Source organism: Volvox carteri (genome assembly GCF_000143455.1).
Source record: "Volvox carteri f. nagariensis unplaced genomic scaffold VOLCAscaffold_10, whole genome shotgun sequence".
NCBI lineage: Eukaryota > Viridiplantae > Chlorophyta > Chlorophyceae > Chlamydomonadales > Volvocaceae > Volvox > Volvox carteri.
The window spans coordinates 887,644-905,112 of NW_003307553.1; the positions used below are offsets into that span (position 1 = coordinate 887,644).

The 17,469-nt window shown below is 56.5% G+C and overlaps 3 protein-coding genes across 3 annotated transcripts in view; 2 read left to right on the forward strand and 1 right to left on the reverse strand.

Moving 5' to 3' along the window:
• VOLCADRAFT_120628 (uncharacterized protein) overlaps positions 1-5,085 on the forward strand; it is a gene marked incomplete at its 5' end in the record, with an annotated part of 17,953 nt that extends 12,868 nt beyond the window's left edge. The window contains 6 exons of the mRNA XM_002948402.1: positions 674-684; positions 1,670-2,004; positions 2,391-2,888; positions 3,256-3,446; positions 4,353-4,464; positions 4,646-5,085. Coding sequence (XP_002948448.1) covers positions 674-684; positions 1,670-2,004; positions 2,391-2,888; positions 3,256-3,446; positions 4,353-4,458 — 1,141 coding nt within the window. The 3' untranslated portion in view covers positions 4,459-4,464; positions 4,646-5,085. The remainder of the gene's footprint in view (positions 1-673; positions 685-1,669; positions 2,005-2,390; positions 2,889-3,255; positions 3,447-4,352; positions 4,465-4,645) is intronic.
• Positions 5,086-7,316: 2,231 nt separating this feature from the next.
• Positions 7,317-12,731, forward strand: VOLCADRAFT_103911 (uncharacterized protein; the record flags this gene model as incomplete). Its single annotated transcript, XM_002948403.1, has 6 exons — positions 7,317-7,610; positions 7,839-8,310; positions 8,956-9,144; positions 10,151-11,100; positions 11,679-12,087; positions 12,349-12,731. 6 exons carry the CDS (start codon positions 7,317-7,319, stop codon positions 12,444-12,446), a joined length of 2,412 nt encoding a protein of 803 aa, XP_002948449.1. The 3' UTR covers positions 12,447-12,731.
• Positions 12,732-15,969: 3,238 nt separating this feature from the next.
• On the reverse strand, positions 15,970-17,304 carry VOLCADRAFT_120629 (uncharacterized protein; the record flags this gene model as incomplete). Its single annotated transcript, XM_002948538.1, has 2 exons — positions 16,711-17,304; positions 15,970-16,195 (listed from the first exon to the last, which is right to left on the reverse strand). The coding sequence occupies exons 1-2, from the start codon at positions 17,265-17,267 to the stop codon at positions 15,970-15,972; spliced, it is 783 nt and encodes a 260-aa protein (XP_002948584.1). The 5' UTR covers positions 17,268-17,304.
• Between the last annotated feature and the right edge of the window lie 165 nt (positions 17,305-17,469).

The following is a 17,469-nucleotide window of genomic DNA, read 5'->3' on the forward strand; positions in this document are numbered from 1 at the left end:
TCGACATGCCTAAATCTGTTTATTACCTGATGTTATCACATGTCGACACGATGCCAACCCCGTAAGCCTATCTGTCCGTCTGTTTGTCAGTCTGTTTGACTGTCTATTAGTCTGTCTGTTTGTCAGTCTGTCAGTCTGCCTGTCTGGCTGTCTGTTTGGCTGTCTGTTTGGCTGTCTGTTTGGCTGTCTGAGTCCCCGCCAAGGGCCGCTACAAGGGCTCCGAAGCTGGCACCTCTGCCGAGGCTGCACCCGGTCTGCCCCACCAGTCACACCCGGTCTGCACCTTAGGGGGCCCTGTGCGCAGGTCCGCCAGGTCCCCCAAGGGGGGTGGAGGGGGGGAAATATCGCCCTTCGTCCAAGTAACTAAGTGACCGCCCGCGCCGCCTGTATGATGTTCATGTCCTGAACTGGCAACGTGCTCTTTCCACCGCACAAGTAAAATCAAAATCTTATGGTGCCGTGCGTTTCTTTGAACCCTAATTAGGCAATGTACCCGGGTCTGAGCTGGCAGCTCTGCTGCGGCGGCTGGGAGCAGGGCCGGAGAACGGTACGGCACATGTGATCATTTCGGACGTACGTGAGGAGCTGGTGGTGTACGTCAACGGGACGCCGTACATGCGGCGCGAGTTGGAGATGCCTGCCGCTGCCATGCACCATGCGGGCATACACGCAGCTCAGCTGCAGGTGGGTTGGGGTGTTGTGTGTGTATGTATGTATGTGTGTATATGTATATGTATATCTTCAGGGATATATATATATATATACATATATATATGTATGATATATGTATACATATATCTTCAGGGATAAGTCCTTCGTGTGGCTGTGTTTCTGTGTGGGTGTGGGTGTAGGGTGTGTGTTTTGATCTACACATTTACATAGCGGGCCTGAAGCACATAAACGACCAAAAGTGGTCAAAATTAAAAAGTCCGAGGGCAAACGAGGTGTGGAATCTCCATCCCACTCCCTTCTAACGGATTTTTATTTGAATATGAACATGAACATAAACATAACATATGATAACAGCTGATGTAACTACGTCCAGCAGTTTTAGCTTCCTCCTGTTACGACCTTCCCCCCACAAATGAACGTACAAGAATAAACTCAAATTCAAACTTAAATTCAAATTCAAATTTGTGTTCAGGAGCTGGAGCAGCTTTTGAAGGAGGACGTGATGGACGAGGCGGCCCTCTGGGGTGGCCGCATCTTGCTGCACCGGGAACTGGCGCCCGCAAACCCCGCCACGGCCTCCCGCCACCATCACCACCAACACCACGGCACGCCAGGAGCGGACAACGGTACGTCTTCCGTACAGGGTACGACTGTCGTACTGCCGTACGGAGCTTCGCATTGGCTAGTTGGGACGACGGCGGTTTATGGGGATAGGGAGCGAGTTGTATGTCTGTATCGCTAAGCGCCACGTGGCCCACATAACACGGGCTGGCTGCCTCCCGCTCATAAATCCCAACCCCTACCTCTACCCCTACCCCTACCCCTGCCCCTAACCCTACCCCTACCTCACCCCCAAACCAAACCCACCATCAACCCCACCATCCCCGGTCCGTTGTCATGCGTTAACTCCTTCAAGTTCTGTTGTATCATCATTTTTACGATAACCCTTTTATCCCCACACATACATACACACGCACACACACACATGCGCGCGCAGGCTCTTCCTGCCGTAGCTCCCCAGCGCCTCCCAGCCCCGCCACCACAACCGCCAACGGCCACGCAACGGAAGCCTCTTCCCCTTGTTCGGTTGCCGCAACTGCGGCGACGGCGACCTCGCCGCCGCCGGCGCCCGTGACGCCGAGCGAATCTGGCGGCGGAGCCGCCGCTGCCACTGACGGCGAAGCTGGCGGCAGCGGCGGAGCCACCACCGTTGGCGGCGGCAAACCCGACGACGTAACGCACCTCGTGGATCTGTATCCTGGCTCCAGCGTGGCGCCTTTTTGGGAGCACGTGGATACGGATTCCGCTTCGTCCTTGCTAACACCGCTGGAGGTGAGGAACGGGGGTTGCTGAGAGAGGACTTTTTGAAAGACCCCGGAGAGTTTGAAATCCAGGGGGGGGAGGGGAAGCCTATTCTGCAGAGTACATACATAGTATATATAATATACGTATTTATATACATACATACAATGGAATAATGATAATAATAATCTATAATGATAATACAATAATAACATAATATAATATATGTATTATATACATATATACATACATTGTATATATATACATGTATTTGCTTATCTTAACCCATTTCCGCTTTCTCGTCATACTACTACGTACCTGTACTCCCTGTCACACAGCTGACTAGCGCGTTTGTGCTTTGTCTCCCGACTTCCCGACTTCCCGACTTCTCTTCGCTTTTTCTCGATGATGGCCAGATGATGCAGCAGTTAGAGGAGCGAGGCTTCCGCATCAGCTATCGCCGCATCCCCCTCTCCAGAGAACGCACCCCAGAGGCCGCCGACGTCAACGCGCTCCACTCGCAGCTCACCGACGTCACCGCCGCCGCGCTAGAGCCCGCCTCCGTCGACGCCCAGCCCCCGCGCGTGCTGCACCTCATCCTCTCCCGCACACCTACAGGCTCGTCCGCGCGCTTCGTCGCGGCCCTCCTAGGAACCTACCTCTCCTGGGAACAGCAGCTCCAGAAGATGCAGCGGCAGCAGCTGGAAAGCGGCGCAGCGGGGGGGGCCTCGTCGCCGCCGTCTTCTCTTGCGACGCGGCTGGCGGGGGGAGGAGTGTCGTCCGGGCTGTCCATGATGTCGCTGGACGGGGCAGCTGGCGAGTATAGGGGGATCATGTCGCTGTGTCGGTTGATGCAAGGCGGTTTCGAAGCAAAGTTGGCGGTGGATGCGGCGATAGCTGCGGTGGGCCAGCACGTAAGTGGTGCCGTGGTTCTTTCTTTTTTCCTCCTCGTGCAGGGGGGGAAGGGTGCAAGGGGGGAAGGGTGGCTTGGGTGTGGGGGTTCAAGATCAACGGGAAGCGTTAAGCTTTAAGTGAGGGCTTTTCTTTTGGGAAGGTATATGAATCCGAAGGCCAAAAGGAGCATTCCAGGGATTCATGTCCGGGTGCCGGATGTGAGTTAAACTGCGGATGTGGGTTAAACCCTAATTTAATAATTTAATAAAACCCTAAAACCCTAAAACCTAAAAAAATGTCTTGTCCTTCATGGTTTGGTGGCCCCATCCTCGTTCCCAGTTTTCACAGAAATTGTCGGGTCCCCGGTTCGATTTCTGCTGCATGCAGGTGGGTGACCTCCTGCTGGATATTCACAATTGTAAGGCCCAGGCCGAGGCACCGGCAGCGGCACCAGTCGCGCCCGCCGGCGGCACCGGCTCCGCAGCGGTGGCAGTGGCTGCCCCCCTGGGCCCGCAGTTCGCTGCCCGCCAGCTGGGACTGCACTACCTGAAGCGATACTTCCTGCTTATCACGTACAGGTAAGTGTGTACATGGGGAGTATCAAAGTAAAGGAGCGGAACGAAAAAAATATAAATATAATAATATATTTATATTTTTAATAGATATAAATAAAATATGAAACAATATGGAAATATGACTAAGGATTATAGCCCTCAAGGGACAAGGAACATGGTGGGGAGGGGGGATTTAGGGACACAGAAAAAGAGGGGGGAAATTGTGTGGGGGTTGGCAGATAAAAGGACGAGAGCGGTTTGAGCCGGTTGGGAGCATTATACGGAAGCATTTTTTAATTACCAAATCTATGGATGGTTGCTCTCTTACTGTGTGTGTGCGAAAGTGTTTTTTTTTGCGTAAAGGCTCCTTGGACGGTCAGTAAAGTACCCTGTGTGTGTGTGTGTGTGTGTGTGTGTGTGTGTGTGTGGTGTTCGTGGCTTTTTTTCACCACCGTGTGGAACCGACCGCCTGCATGTTTGTCTCCCGCGACCTTCACGTCATGTGCATGACACGGCATAACACGTCTTCACTGCGGAACACCTCGCCACTGCGACCCTGGTGTGGTTCTTCTCCCCCTCCCCCCATCTCCTCCCCCTCCCCCCATGTTCTTCCGCCTCTCCCCCCATGTTCCTCCCCCTCCCCCCATCTTCCTCCCCCCCTCCCCCCATCTTCCTCCCCCCCTCCCCCCATCTTCCTCCCCCTCCCCCCATCTTCCTCCCCCTCCCCCCATCTTCCTCCCCCCCTCCCCCCATCTTCCTCCCCCTCCCCCCATCTTCCTCCCCCCCTCCCCCCATCTTCCTCCCCCTCCCCCCATCTTCCTCCCCCCCTCCCCCCATCTTCCTCCCCCTCCCCCCATCTTCCTCCCCCCCTCCCCCCATCTTCCTCCCCCTCCCCCCATCTTCCTCCCCCCATCCTCCCCCCCCCCCCAGGTGCTATCTGGAGCACGGAGCCCACAGGAGCATCAGCTTCGCGCACTGGGTGCATCAGCAGCCGGAGCTCCACCATCTGGCCAACCATCTGACGTTGGAGCTGTGAACCAATGTGTGACCAACATTTTTAAGAACGCTTGAGTAATGGGTTGGGCCATGATGTTGGCTGGGGACGGAGAGGGGGTGGCGGAGAGGAGAGACGCGAGAGGAGGGGATGGCTGTCCTATGCTGTGATGTGTAAATGGACTTGGAGTTTATAACAAATGTGTTTTTTTTGCCTCCTCCTGTTTCAGGGCAGGGGACGGCAAAGAAGAGGAGGTCGAAGCGGCGTCAAAAGGAGCGCCTGCTGGGGAGAAGAGAGGAGGAAGAAGAAGGGCGAAGGATGTAACGGCAAATTGCGGGGAACGAGGAGGAGGAGGACGAGGAGGATGAGGAGATGGGATGTCGGGGGAGGTCTTTGTGAGCCTGCTTGCAAATGTAGAGACCAGCGTCGTATGCTGGGAGGACCAGCGCCGTATCGCGGCGTGTGTGATGACCCTGTGCGTTTTTAAGGCTCTTTGCGCATTTTTTTATTCGTTGGTGATGTAGATAGTTACAAAATAAAAAAAGACATCGATGGGATATGCGCAGCAGGCGAGCAGACCCCATAACTCGAGATTTCGACGTAACCTGGCCTGGATGGATTGTGTTGTCATAGTTGTTGCCAGGCGAGTCTCTTGTATAGTGACTGTTTTAGTATGAACGTCCCACAACAGGAGATGGGACCGGCATTCTTTCCATGCTTCCCGGGGTCATCGCATTGACAAAGATCAGCCTGAGATGTGCTGTATGGCCAAGCAACGGGGATCGCTTAGCCGCGCATCGGGGGCTCTGTTATGTGCATAACGCAGTCCGTAAAGTTTATTATAGGTAGGTTTTATTTTGCACGGATTAAGATAGCAGGCATTTGCGATGATCCGAAGTCTTGTATGGGTTCAAAATTTTGAACCCAATTAAGTAGTTGGGAGCCATGCTTGGAGCCGCGCAAAGTCAGGGACCATATCCGTCGGAAGAACAAGACGGCCTGATTTTGAAACATCTTTGGCGGTTGTGTCGTTGTTATGCTGGTAGCTAGTTCATAGGTCATTGTTTTGGGGAATTTTTGGAAAGGTGACGCCGATCTGCCAAAGCCTGCACAAAACATCATTTAGCACCCAGCACTTGCAAGCCGTGGGGATGCAGTGCGCAAGTAGCTGCCCAATACAAGTTTCTGTGCTCATTGTTTTCAGCTGCCGGATTAGTATATACTGATTTGTGGCTGTCTTGTGTGCGGAGAGGTCTATAGCGGTCTACACCCGTCCCTCCGCTGTACGCGTACAAACAATGCCAGCTCTGTGAATGGCGCATGGCGGACAGAGCGGAAAGGCGGATCCGGCAGCTATCCAACCTTAGCCGCACCTAGCTAAATTTTGTTAGCTGGTCCACAGCCAAAAAAATACGGACTTCTCAAAAAAATATTACGCGGCCATTGCATGAATCGCTTCGGCTGAGAAATTGAAATACGCGCGCTGAGCATACTTCGGGTACGATTGCTAATGAATAGCCTTATGTAAAAATAGTACGCCAAATAGGATCTAGAAATCGCTTTGACCAGTCGTGTTTTTATGCTTGCTTTGATAAAGACCCACGGGTCCGCCATGCAAGAGATTTGGAGGATTTCCCGGCAGTGGTCACATTCTGCATGAGTATCCTCCAACGGGGTGTCACCACCTTTTGGCGTGAGCAGCTGCATAGATGTGATAATAATCGACATAATTATAATAGAAACGCTATTCGATGTCAGGGTGACAATAACTTTTGGAAATTTCCAAGCCCTGTCGGCTTTGGGAAGAGATTGAGCTGCTTTGGAGGTATTAAGAGTTTTCCGGATCGGATCTGATCTGCCTTTGCCTGGCGCTGACCAAGTAACAGGAGTAAGACGATTTGCGGTATGCCCTTCCCTTTGTAACCGCGGGGGTCTGTCTCAGGTGTCGGCCCCTTTGACGGCATTCAGCAGCAGTGCTGTCCACCATGCGGGCTCCTTGATTGGCTTAACTTATTTCTCTACCTCCAAGGATCAGGTTTGGCCTATTTCAACGCGTGTAGGTATGGCAATTAAAGTCAACGATAGCACGCACTTCTCGCGCTTCATGCAAGCACAGGCGCCTCTTACAGTTCCCCAGAAGAGCTTGCACAGACAAGTTATGCGAGGCAAAATTTTGTTTTGCAGCGCGGCAGTGTGGGGTTGCAGTTGCGATGTTTTTTTTTACGCGGGGCGTTGTGGCCGTCGAAGTTCTCGAGGGCGACGGGGAAGGACGAGAGCTAAGGGTTGCCAAAAAAATGATGGACTGTATGAGACTTTAGCAGGTGGCCGCGATAGCGTTGACCAAATCATACAGCTGCAGCGTAGTGCGGAACTTGCGGCTCTTCCAGCCTTGCGCTGTTTAATCTGCGAAAAAAACTGCCCGCGACTGCCAACCCCTGTTACTGCTGCTGCTGCTGCTTCTAGGTCTCCTTCTGCTCCTCCTGCTTCAGCACTTCGTGGACCAGCAGTCGCTTTGTGGACCAGTCGTGGATGTTTTCTCCTTCTTCATGCCGAAGTCCGATCTTCCGCAGATGATCTTGTGGCATCTTCCCCGGCCTCGATTTGACAACTTTGCAATTGCAGCAAGCAGCACCTCCACGAAGTTGTAGAGAGGCCGCTAAAAGGACTTTTACGGGATCCGAGGACATAGTCAACAGCGCTATTCGCAATTTCTAGTGGCAATGACGAGAGGAGGGCCGATTCGATTGTTCAGGCGCTAGCGCTCCTTCTCCTCCTTCCTTCCAGAGCGCAAAGACTGGGCAGGCTTGCGGCAGCCTCGGTGCGTCCTCTCTAAAGCAAAAGCCGCCAAGAAAGCGCTTGCCGCAGGCGGAGGCGGCCTCCATAACCTCCATAACCCCCAGATGCAGCTCCCGCCGACGGAGAAACGGGCACCTCCCTCGCCCCAGCCCCAGCCCCAGCAGATCCAGATCCAGCAGACCCAGATCCAGCCCCAGCAGATCCAGACCCAGATCCAGCCCCAGCAGATCCAGACCCAGATCCAGCCCCAGCAGATCCAGATCCAGTCCCAGCCCGAGCAGATTCAGACCCAGCCCCAGCCCCAGCAGATCCAGACCCAGATCCAGTCGCCTTTCCTTCAGCAACTGCAAGCCGGGAACGGAGGCAAACAGAAGCTCCCCTCAACCTCTGAGGCCCCCGTGCAATCGCGACCGCCGCTGCCTGCGGAAGAGCTCCTGCAGCCGCCGTCGCCGACACCGCCAACGACGCAGGGACATCCGCAGATGTGTTCTTCTGCTCCTTCACCGCCGCCGCCGCCGCCGCTGCCGCCGCTGAGGACATCGCATGTGCCTCAGGCGCCATCGCATCCACTGCCGCCGCCACAAGAGCCGGGACCTCAGCGTTGCAATGCCACTCCCCCGACGAAGCCGCCCTCACACGGCGGAGGGTCACGAGTGTTCACACTGCAGCGCAAAGATCACATATTGAAGATATCCACCAAGATTTTGCGCACATGCTTTCCCAATATCCTCACCGCGGCGTCGGCGATGGCGGAGGCGACGGGAACGACGGCTACCACGGCGGAGGCGGCGGAGGCGGCGGGCGTGGAGGTGAAGAAAAAGCCGCAACCTGTGACGGTTCTCGCACCCATGGCTCCGGGATCTAGGAGCCCGTTGCGGCCTTGGGAGGCGCAGCTGCGGCAGCGCAGGAATGGCGGATGGGTGCTTGACGGTCTAGGCCAGGCTATGGACGTGATGGGGGTGCCTGTCGGTGGAGTCGTAGGCCTTGCGCGCCTGCCCAACGGCGGAGTGATGCTTCAGGAGGTTCGTGAGGAGGTTCGTGAGCAGGCGGAGGCGGAGTCTGCGGCGGGGGCGGAGGTGGGGTTGGGCGTGGACGTGGGTGGGGAGGCGGAGCAGGGTCACGCGGGACAGCAAGTAATGCAGCAGCGTTTGGCGCCAGCGGCGCAGGCGGCGGCAGCGGCGACGGTGTTGGCAGTGGTTGCGCTGGCGGCGTCCCGACATGCAACCTTGACGCCGTCACAACCGGCGGATCACCAGCTTGACTCAAGGCCGCCAAAATCACAGCAGCAACAGCAACAGCAACAGCAACAGCAGCAACAGCAACAGCCACAGCAACAGCAGCAACAGCAGCAACAGCAGCAACAGCAACAGCAACAGCAGCAACAGCAACAGGAGCATCTAGCGCTTGCCGCCGCCGTAACGCTAACGAGGGAGGGAACGCCGGGGAATGGACCGTCAACTTGCGGGGTGATGGCGTCGAGAACTGGGTCGGCAGCGGCAACGGCAGCGGCAGCGGCATCAATGGTGATGGCGATGCCAGCGGCGGCGGCGGTGGCGGCGGCGCGGACATCAGAAGCAGCCAGCGAAAGTGCACAGCTATCTTCCGCACAACGTTCCCATGCTCTTGTGCCCGCGCCATATCAGCCGCAGCAAACCCAACAGCATCACCAACATCAGGCCCAACAGCAGCAGTATCAGGGCCCCGCTTTTTCCATTCACTCCCCCCACACGTCTCCCCCCGCAGCAGCAGCAAGCAGACTCCGGCCTCCTTTGTACGCCGCTGTCCCAGGCCCTGGCGTGACACCTCTACATAACTACGCCGCCACCACTGGCGGCAGCTGTGGCGGTGGCGATGGCAGTGGGTGTGTGAACGGACATGCTGGCTGGGATGTAGGGAGCTGCCGGTTTTCAGCCGGCACGTTCGTATTGCCTGGTAAGTGGTTCATGGCAGAAATGGCGAGATTGAGGTTGGCGGGCAAAATATGGAATGCCCTCCTGAACCCATAACGCAGGAATATCGGTTATGGCAACACCAGCGCCACCACCAGTAGCAGCAGCAGCAGCACCACCATCATCATCACTACCAGCAGCACAACCGCCACCACAGACAGGCGGGTGCTGGATCCAATTCCACGGCGTCCAGGAACCCTGGCCGCGAGCCGGCGTGATGTCGCCGCCGCACTCCCAAGCTCCTCCCGCTCCGCTACCTCCACCTCCGCAACCTGCACCTCTGCCGGCTTGCGGATCAACGCAGCCCTCTCACCACCAGCTGCAGGGTGGCGACCATGTCACCGCTTCGGCAATCGCAGCTTGGAGGCTCCCGGAACCCACGCCGCCCTGTCTCAACCACCACTACTATCACCACCACAATTACATGACCGCCCTCGCAACGTGCAGTGGAGGCTATCTGGGCATGCCACCGGATGGATTCCGTGCAACACCGAGGCCAGGGGTCCCGGGGGCTCTGCACAGTCTGGCATTCCCCGGCTCGCCGTACCCGTGCATAACGAGAGGCAGCGGCTTCAATGGCGGGGAAGCAGGAAGGGGAGGAGGCGGAGGAGGAGGAGGAGGTTTCCTTGGCGCGGTCGCGTCTGGCGGTGCTTCTGGAACCGCATCGGCGTGTGCGGCTGTGGCGGCTAATGTTCCCACAACAGCTAGTAGCCCCAGCCGTCATCAGCTGCAGCTGCAGCAACAGCAACAGCAACAGGAGCTGCGACAACGCTTGCTGCAGCAGCTGCACGACAAACAGCAGCAGCTACGGCTTGAGAAGCAGCAGCAGCAGCAGCAGCAGCAGCAGCGGCAGCAGCCGTCATTGGGAAAACGCTGCGAGCTCCCGAACCACCCGCAGCAGCAGCGTCGAATGGCGCGGACGCCGTGCTCACTGACAGCTCTTACGTCGGCATTGCCGCCGCCACACGCCACACGACATGTGGCGACAGAGGTCTCCAACCGCATCATCATCATCAGCAGGAGCAGCACCGATGACTACAAAGCCCTGCAGCCGCTGCGCGACCGTTCTACTCTCCGACACGACTGCAGCCAGGCTGTCGCCGGGCTGATGCCGCCACCGCCGCCGCCGCAATCGAGCTCGGTGCTGCTACCATCGCAGGGCGTCGGCGCGGCGGCCGCTGGGGCAGCGGTCGGTGGCGTCCGTCAGCCGCCATCCCCCGGCTGCGGTCCGCTGCAGGATGAGGCCCCGGCGGGGGGTAGTGCCCGGGTAGTGCCTGCGATGGCCGCAGTCCCAGGTGACCTTGGACCGTTCGGAAAGGCGGACTGCTTCGGATTCTTGGAAGCTTCAATCTCTGGGGACGGCGGCATGGGACTGGCAAAGGGTGTACGGTTCAACGGAGCCTCTGACGTGATGATTGGCAATGAGGAGCTGTTGCGGACAGCGGGGGCGGCGGCGGCGGCGGCGGCGGCGGGGGAACCTGCAAGTGGTGGTGGTGGTGGCGGCGATGGCAATCCTCGTTTTTGGGACTTCGCTAGCCCCAGTTTGCCAGAGCATTTCAGTTTGCGGTTCAGCTTGCCTAGCCTCGGACTCTCGGACAGCCTCCTCAACTCGACGGGGAGCAAGGAGGAGAGTTGCGGTGATGCAGCAGCGGCGGCGGCGGCGGCGTCCGCGGCGATGGAGCGCTCGGGTGTCATTGGAAGCGGCGGGGACCACCGACTGCACATGGATGGCGGCCGTGGCGGAGCTTGGAGCGGATTCATGCCCGCCGGAAGTTTCGCTGCTTCGGCGGCTGGCGCAGCGGCGACGGAGGCGCAGCTCGGAATGTGCAGCGCCAGCTTTGGCGAGGAGGACGTGTACGACGGTACGGGTCTGTACGACATGATGAATCGGAGCCCATCGATAGAGCCCGATGACTTGCTGGTGAGCATTGGCGAGTCGGTGCGCGGGAAATGGTTTTGTGTCGGGGGTAAAAGCTTAAAAAGTGGACACACAACAACGCTTTCAAGATGCATTTGTGCGTGATTGAAACACCTCTGGGCCCAGTTCTGTGATAGCGTGGAAATTTGAAGTTTTATTTTTTTCCCCCGCTTATAGGATGAACGTCTAAGGATGTGTGCAGTGCGATACAGAGCCTCTTCGGCTTTTGGATGGTTTCTTTGCAATGTAACACGGCGCGGCTGCGGTGCTGCAGATGAATAACACAACATCGAATGAGGTCTGCTTCATTCATCACTTCCTTTTTGCTCCTTTTATGCTGTACACAACAGAGGACAAGGCCGTTTACGCAAAACGCTGCGCCTGAACGCTTCCTCCTCCTCCTCCTCCTCCCCCCCGCCGTCCTCCCTCCCTCGCTGGCGGCATCTTGTTATGTTGTGGTCCTCGACGTATCGGGTCCCTTAATACCCCTTCGTCGTGAGGCCCTTAATACCCCTTCGTCGTGAGGCCCTTCATGCTGCGGTCCCTTCTCCGTCCCGACCCTCCGTGCTTCCGGTCTTCCGACCATTCCGTCCTCCCAGGCCACGTGGGCCGCACAGGTCGTAGAGCCGCAACTCGAGAGTGGTCTTTCGCGGGAGCACGCCCACCACCACCGGCACCAGCTTTCACAGCAACAGCACCTGCAGGAGGAGGAGGAGCTCGGGAGGCCGCGGGTCGCCACGGACACCGCCGCCGCAGCCGCGTCCGCCCCACAGCAAGCGGCAGGAGGCACCATCATCATCATCAACAGCCGGCGGGATGGCGGCGGCGAGGCCAATGCTGCTGCCGCTTCCGCCCAAGCCTTCCCGTCGCAGGGTGCGGTGTGCCGCAAGCGCTCACGTGAGGTAGATGTCGCGGCGGAGGCCGATGCCGCTTGGGAACACGAGCAGCATGGGCAGGTTGCGGTGTGGCCAGATGATCTGGATCCCCCTGTTGCAGGCACTGGTAGGGGTGCGACTGCAATGGCTGTGTCTGACTCTGGTCCAGCTGCCAAGCGAGTGCGATGTGTACCAACGGAATCGCAGCGCAGCAGCGATGGCCGCCTTCCGACTGAATACGTACTCTAGCCGTTGGGCGCCTGAGGGCTCCATCCCTCCTGGCTCCTGGTTTATGTGTGGAGCCCCGTAATGATTTATATTTTTGCATTGCAAGGCAACGCAACTCGAGAAGGAGGGAGATGTAACACACACGCATGCATACACATACTGTCAGGCGGCTGGCAGAAGTTAAGGCCTGACTTCTGCTCCCAGTCGATCCAGTCGACCCGGGTTCAAATCCGCCTGCCAGCTCCTCGGGTGTTTGAGGAGTGATGAAATGGGAGGTGGCCCCCCATCATATGGACGGTGTAGGACGTGATAATATCAACTTGCGAGCTGACCAGGAACTAAGTTGATGCGCCGTTGATCCGCTAGATTTGGTTGGATGCTGGTGGTGAGTTGCCGAACCCAACGAATACATTCTGAAGTCGGATGGGGTGACGGATTAGGGTGCCCCTCTAGCAGGGGAGAGCAGGGACTGCCCCGGGAAAGGGGGCCGCTGGCGAAGTTAACCACCCTGTAACAACATACATACACATACACATACATACGCACATACTTGGCAGGGACAGAAATTACGTAAAGTATCCTGAATCGCTGATCGCTGTGCAGCTCCTTCTGGTCGTGAGGTCAAGTGGTAGTCATTGGAGGGAGAGGAAGAGAAAGAGGAGGGAAAGGAGGAGGAGGAGGAAGAGGAGGGAGAGGAGGAGGAGGAGGAAGAGGAGGGAAAGGAGGAGGAGGAGGAAGAGGAGGGAAAGGAGGAGGAGGAGGAGGGAGAGGAGGAGGAGGAGGAAGAGGAGGGAAAGGAGGAGGAAGAGGCGGAAGAGGAGGGAGGCCGAAGGATGACCTGGAGAGTGTGTCCCGTGGGACACTGGGAAGTATCGATCCCCCCCCAAGGTGCCCCAGGTGCAGTGGGAGTGCCGAGCGGAGTGCGAAGGTGGTCACCTGCACACACGTGGCGACATCGCGGGTGGCGGCTCGGCCGGCTGGTTGATTAGTGGGATAGGGTGTACCAGTGCAAAGATGGCTGCGTGGCAGCGACTTCAATGAAAGAGGCCCTGGTCGGTCGGTCGGCCGGTCATGTGAAGGTCGTGATCGGTGCGTGGTTTGGCACACGCGCCGTGAGGGAAGGATCAGGTAAGGTAGCTAAGATTGCAGATCGTACATAGATGTGCTTTGGGTTAGAACAGACATACTACAGGACGCACATGTACAACACATGTGAGTGCGTACGGAACGTCGTGAACCGTACAGCTGAGCTGAGACCGCAGACGCGAATGGTAGTACAAGTTACAAGTTACAAGTTCCGCACACAAGTGCAGGTGTGTCCGTAAAAGCCGGGGGGCCCATGGACGTTAAAGACGCAGCATGGCTAGGTGTCGTCGAAATAGAAAGCGAGGGTAGGTGGCGCGTTTGTGTGTGGTATACCGGACTTATCCTTCAGACGGAAGTGCTGGAGAGGCCACATGCACCACTTCACCGATTGTGTGTGTGTTTAAACGCGTGTGTGTGTGTGTGTGTGTGTGTGTGCAACGACAGCAAGCGTGTTTCTCCCGGATGACACGTTCAGGGGTTAGGGACTTGGCTTGCGTGCTGCGTTCCAACCAGCGTTCTACCAGCGACCTGGAAATCTTACACTGGCTGATACGCGGTTCTCATCACTCCGCACGTCCTGATACCCTTGTGCAAAAAAAGGACCTATCGGGGTCATCAGGTGGGGTGCGGCCCTTGGTGGCCAGCAAGGCGCCATCTTCCTGGAAAAGCTAAGGGCCAAAAGTGAATTAACGGATGGAAAGGTCGTCGTCGCTCTGCATCGCAAGATCACATGACAATTGATCGTCCAGGCGCCACGGACGTCCCCCGCATTTTCGTGAGGAACTTGCTATCCTGGGAAGCTTCTTAGATGGGCGTACATACCTACATATGCATAGGGTTTGGCATTACTGGTAAGGCGCGACCACTGCCCCCGGGAGATCCCGGGATCGATACCCGTTAGGGTCAAAAGTCCTTCCGATGGTGGGAAGCATTGCGTCCCTAGTTGATGGACGGTGGTGATCTGGGATTATCCTAAAGTTAACCTGCGAGCCGACCAGGAATGGAGTTGGGCCGCTGTCGAACCGGCAAATTCCGTTGGATGCTGGTGGTGGGTGCGGATCATGAGAGATCCACTGAAAAGTTGACTAGGATGCCTGTATGAGGGTGCCCCGAAATACCGGGGAAGGCAGGGTTTCGCAGGGTAGCTGCCACGGGCGAAGATACACCCCCCTGTTTCACACATCATACATACTTGTACGCGGGGAACTCTGGTAGGGTAATTTGACATTCTCCCCTGCTTTGACTGGTGTACTAATACACGATATAAATCCTTGAGACAATATTCGTTCCGCCTTCTGATTCCGCCCGCATTCCGGGCAGCAAGCAGCACAGGAAACGGAGTGTACGACCCGTATACCTGAAGAAGAAACGACAAAGAGTTCCCGGGAAGTACGACATCGTCCGAGAAGCAGGGTCGTTGACGCACACCTATATGCCTTAGCGCTCGGGCCGTGAAGAAACATCCATCAGCTGGAAGAACCATTGCCAGGAGTACCTCAACAGCAAAAGCTGTAACATCGCATACCATTCCAAAATGACGTGATTTTGTCATGGATTGCTTCGTCTCCCAAACCCGTTTTCCCAGCCCGCAACCCTAGGAAGAGTTCAACAACATATCGCCAGGTCTACTAGAAACCCCCACAGCACCTTTCCTACACACCTATTCCATCAGCCCGATTTCATTACCGTCCATGGGCCCCCGGCTTTTACGATCAACCCCGCACTTGTGCGGAACTTATAACTTGTAACTAATAATTCGTAGCACACACAACATTCGAGACCGCATGGTTCGAGTAACGAGGTAACTTCCCTCATGACAAGCTCTCACAGCTTTTGCGGACGAGAAACAAACGCTGGAGCGCTGGACAGGCGTGTGCTGACACCCATCGCCTGCTGACACTCATCTGAACGAAGACGCCCTTCCAACACTAATTTCGTGTTCAAATAATGGGCATAACAAACGCCCACGAGAATCATCAGAAGGCCCAGATGAGACTGTGCTTGCCTAGATAACCAAAGAAGATGCGCAGCGCGGATGGGCGGCTGCCTTCCAAACGAACAACGTTGTCGTTCAGACGCCGCACGTGTGCCTCCGCCCGCGCGTCAATAAGCCCCTTACGCATTCACACACCCCCAGGTCCGTCCGGCCCGGGGCATAGCCGCGCCAACGTAAAAGTCTGTGTGCGTGCCACAACTCATACTTGTCCCCAAGCAGCCAAGGAATGGAAAAAGCCCGCCCCAACAGTCCTTCCGGACGGGTCAGTAGTTGCAGCAATTCCTAGCAACTGCATCAAGCCGAAAGCCTTGTCCTGACTTCACCAAATTACGAATCAGCAGGGCCGGATAACGTGGCCAAGGTAAAACGATAAAACACATGGCCGTCTCGCAGAGAGGTTTTGAAGCGCTGCTGCGCTCGTAACCGACTCGATTCCTCCTTCCTGGGCGGGGCGGGAGGTTTACTTGGTGCTGAGCACGCCGTCCGTCCGCACCCCACACACGATCACGACGCAGAACAGTAGACCTGTCCTGATTGCTGCAGTTTCTGCTGCAATGTTCCCTCGCAATGTCCACCGTCGTCAGAAACAACCGCAGAAACCCTCCTGATGGCATGACGGGCTCACAAGGTTCTCATGAGCTGCTGTGCCTTAGAAACCCCGAGTACTGCCCAACCAACTTTTCCCTAACCTCCAACAAAAAAAGGTTACTGCGCGTCATCCACAAAGACCGAGCCGAAGGCGTAGTAGCGGTTCAAGGCTGCGACCAGCGCCGTGCAGTACGCGCGGATGGTTGCGCGGAGGTCCTCGGTGACGGGGTCGCTGTCCAGTTTCCTGTTGCGATACATACATACATACATACGTCCTGTTGCGATACAATCCTCATCGCTGTGAAAGGGCGCTGTTGTGATCACATGAGAGTGAAACAATGGGCTGTGTGGGCAAGAGCAATGACAGGCGTGTGGATACCTGTACCGCACCCGGCGGGTTGACCGTTGACCGTTAATTCCGTGCAGTAGGGGTATACACAGTGTGGGATCACAGCGGGTCTGAGTGGATCGCTTATAGGTCGGGATGCGAGTCCATATGCCACAGAAGGAACCAGCGCTGACCAACCTTGCAGGCGCCAGTCCCGTACGGACTTTCCGGGGTAGCTGGGGGAGGATTCAACATCATCATGCGCTCGCGAGGTTCCTTTAGGGGGAAATCTCCGGGACAGCTTCGAGGGCTTCGCGCAGCGGCTTTAGAAGCTTTCCTAGATCATTCAGGCACCCTGCTAATCGAGTCGCAAAAGGAGGAGCTCTTGGGCTCTGTGCGGCCATCAGTGCTGTGTAGTAAGTCAGGAGGCAGCTTTGTTCCGCTTCGAAACCCAAATGGATATCCAACCGGACGTGCGCAAACCGCGACCATCCTACCAGTTCTGCACCAGCTCCCATTACGCTACTTACCAGATCTCAAAGTTCTTCCCCTTGACTTCATCGGACTTGCCCTCCATAACCGGGAAACCGTCCTCGCCGCGGCCAACCCACTCATGCTTGGTGACAGCGTTCTTATCGAACATGACGCCCAGGTCCGTCAGCTTGACGCCTTCCTTGAAGATCGACACATTGAAGCCCCATAGCCGCTCCTCATAGTAGACTGGCGCAATTGTCATGGGCATGCCAAAGTTGCGCTGGCCACTCTCGCCAGCCTCCATCATGCTCCACCGGAACAATTGATCCATCATGTCATCACGTGGAATGAATGCTGGCACTTCAGTGCTTGAGATAAGCTTCCCGTTGGCAACGGACTGGCAGATAGGAGTGCTCCGACGCAGGGGCCTTGGCGCCCCCATGGACGGCCGGGCTGGGCGTGTCAAGGGAAGGCGGCCAGCAGAAGAGCTAGAAGCTGCATTGCAGCTATAAGAAGATGCGGCACTGCAACGAATTGGGATGAAAGCGTGGCGGCTGCCGCGCACCAAGCCGGCTGGCTTGCAACGCGATTGGTTAAATGCTTGTAGCTGCATTTCTCATCAAAATAAGACGTAACGCAGAGCTATGGTGTTGATTAAGGTAAAATAACCAGATTTGCGAAGGTTACAGGTATGGCTAGAAGCCGTCATGGAAAATATACGACAGTCAGACTTGCACCAAAGCAGGACATTTAGAAACGATATTACGCAGTTATTCTCTGTTTACACTACAACACAATTTGCGCACAACCAACAA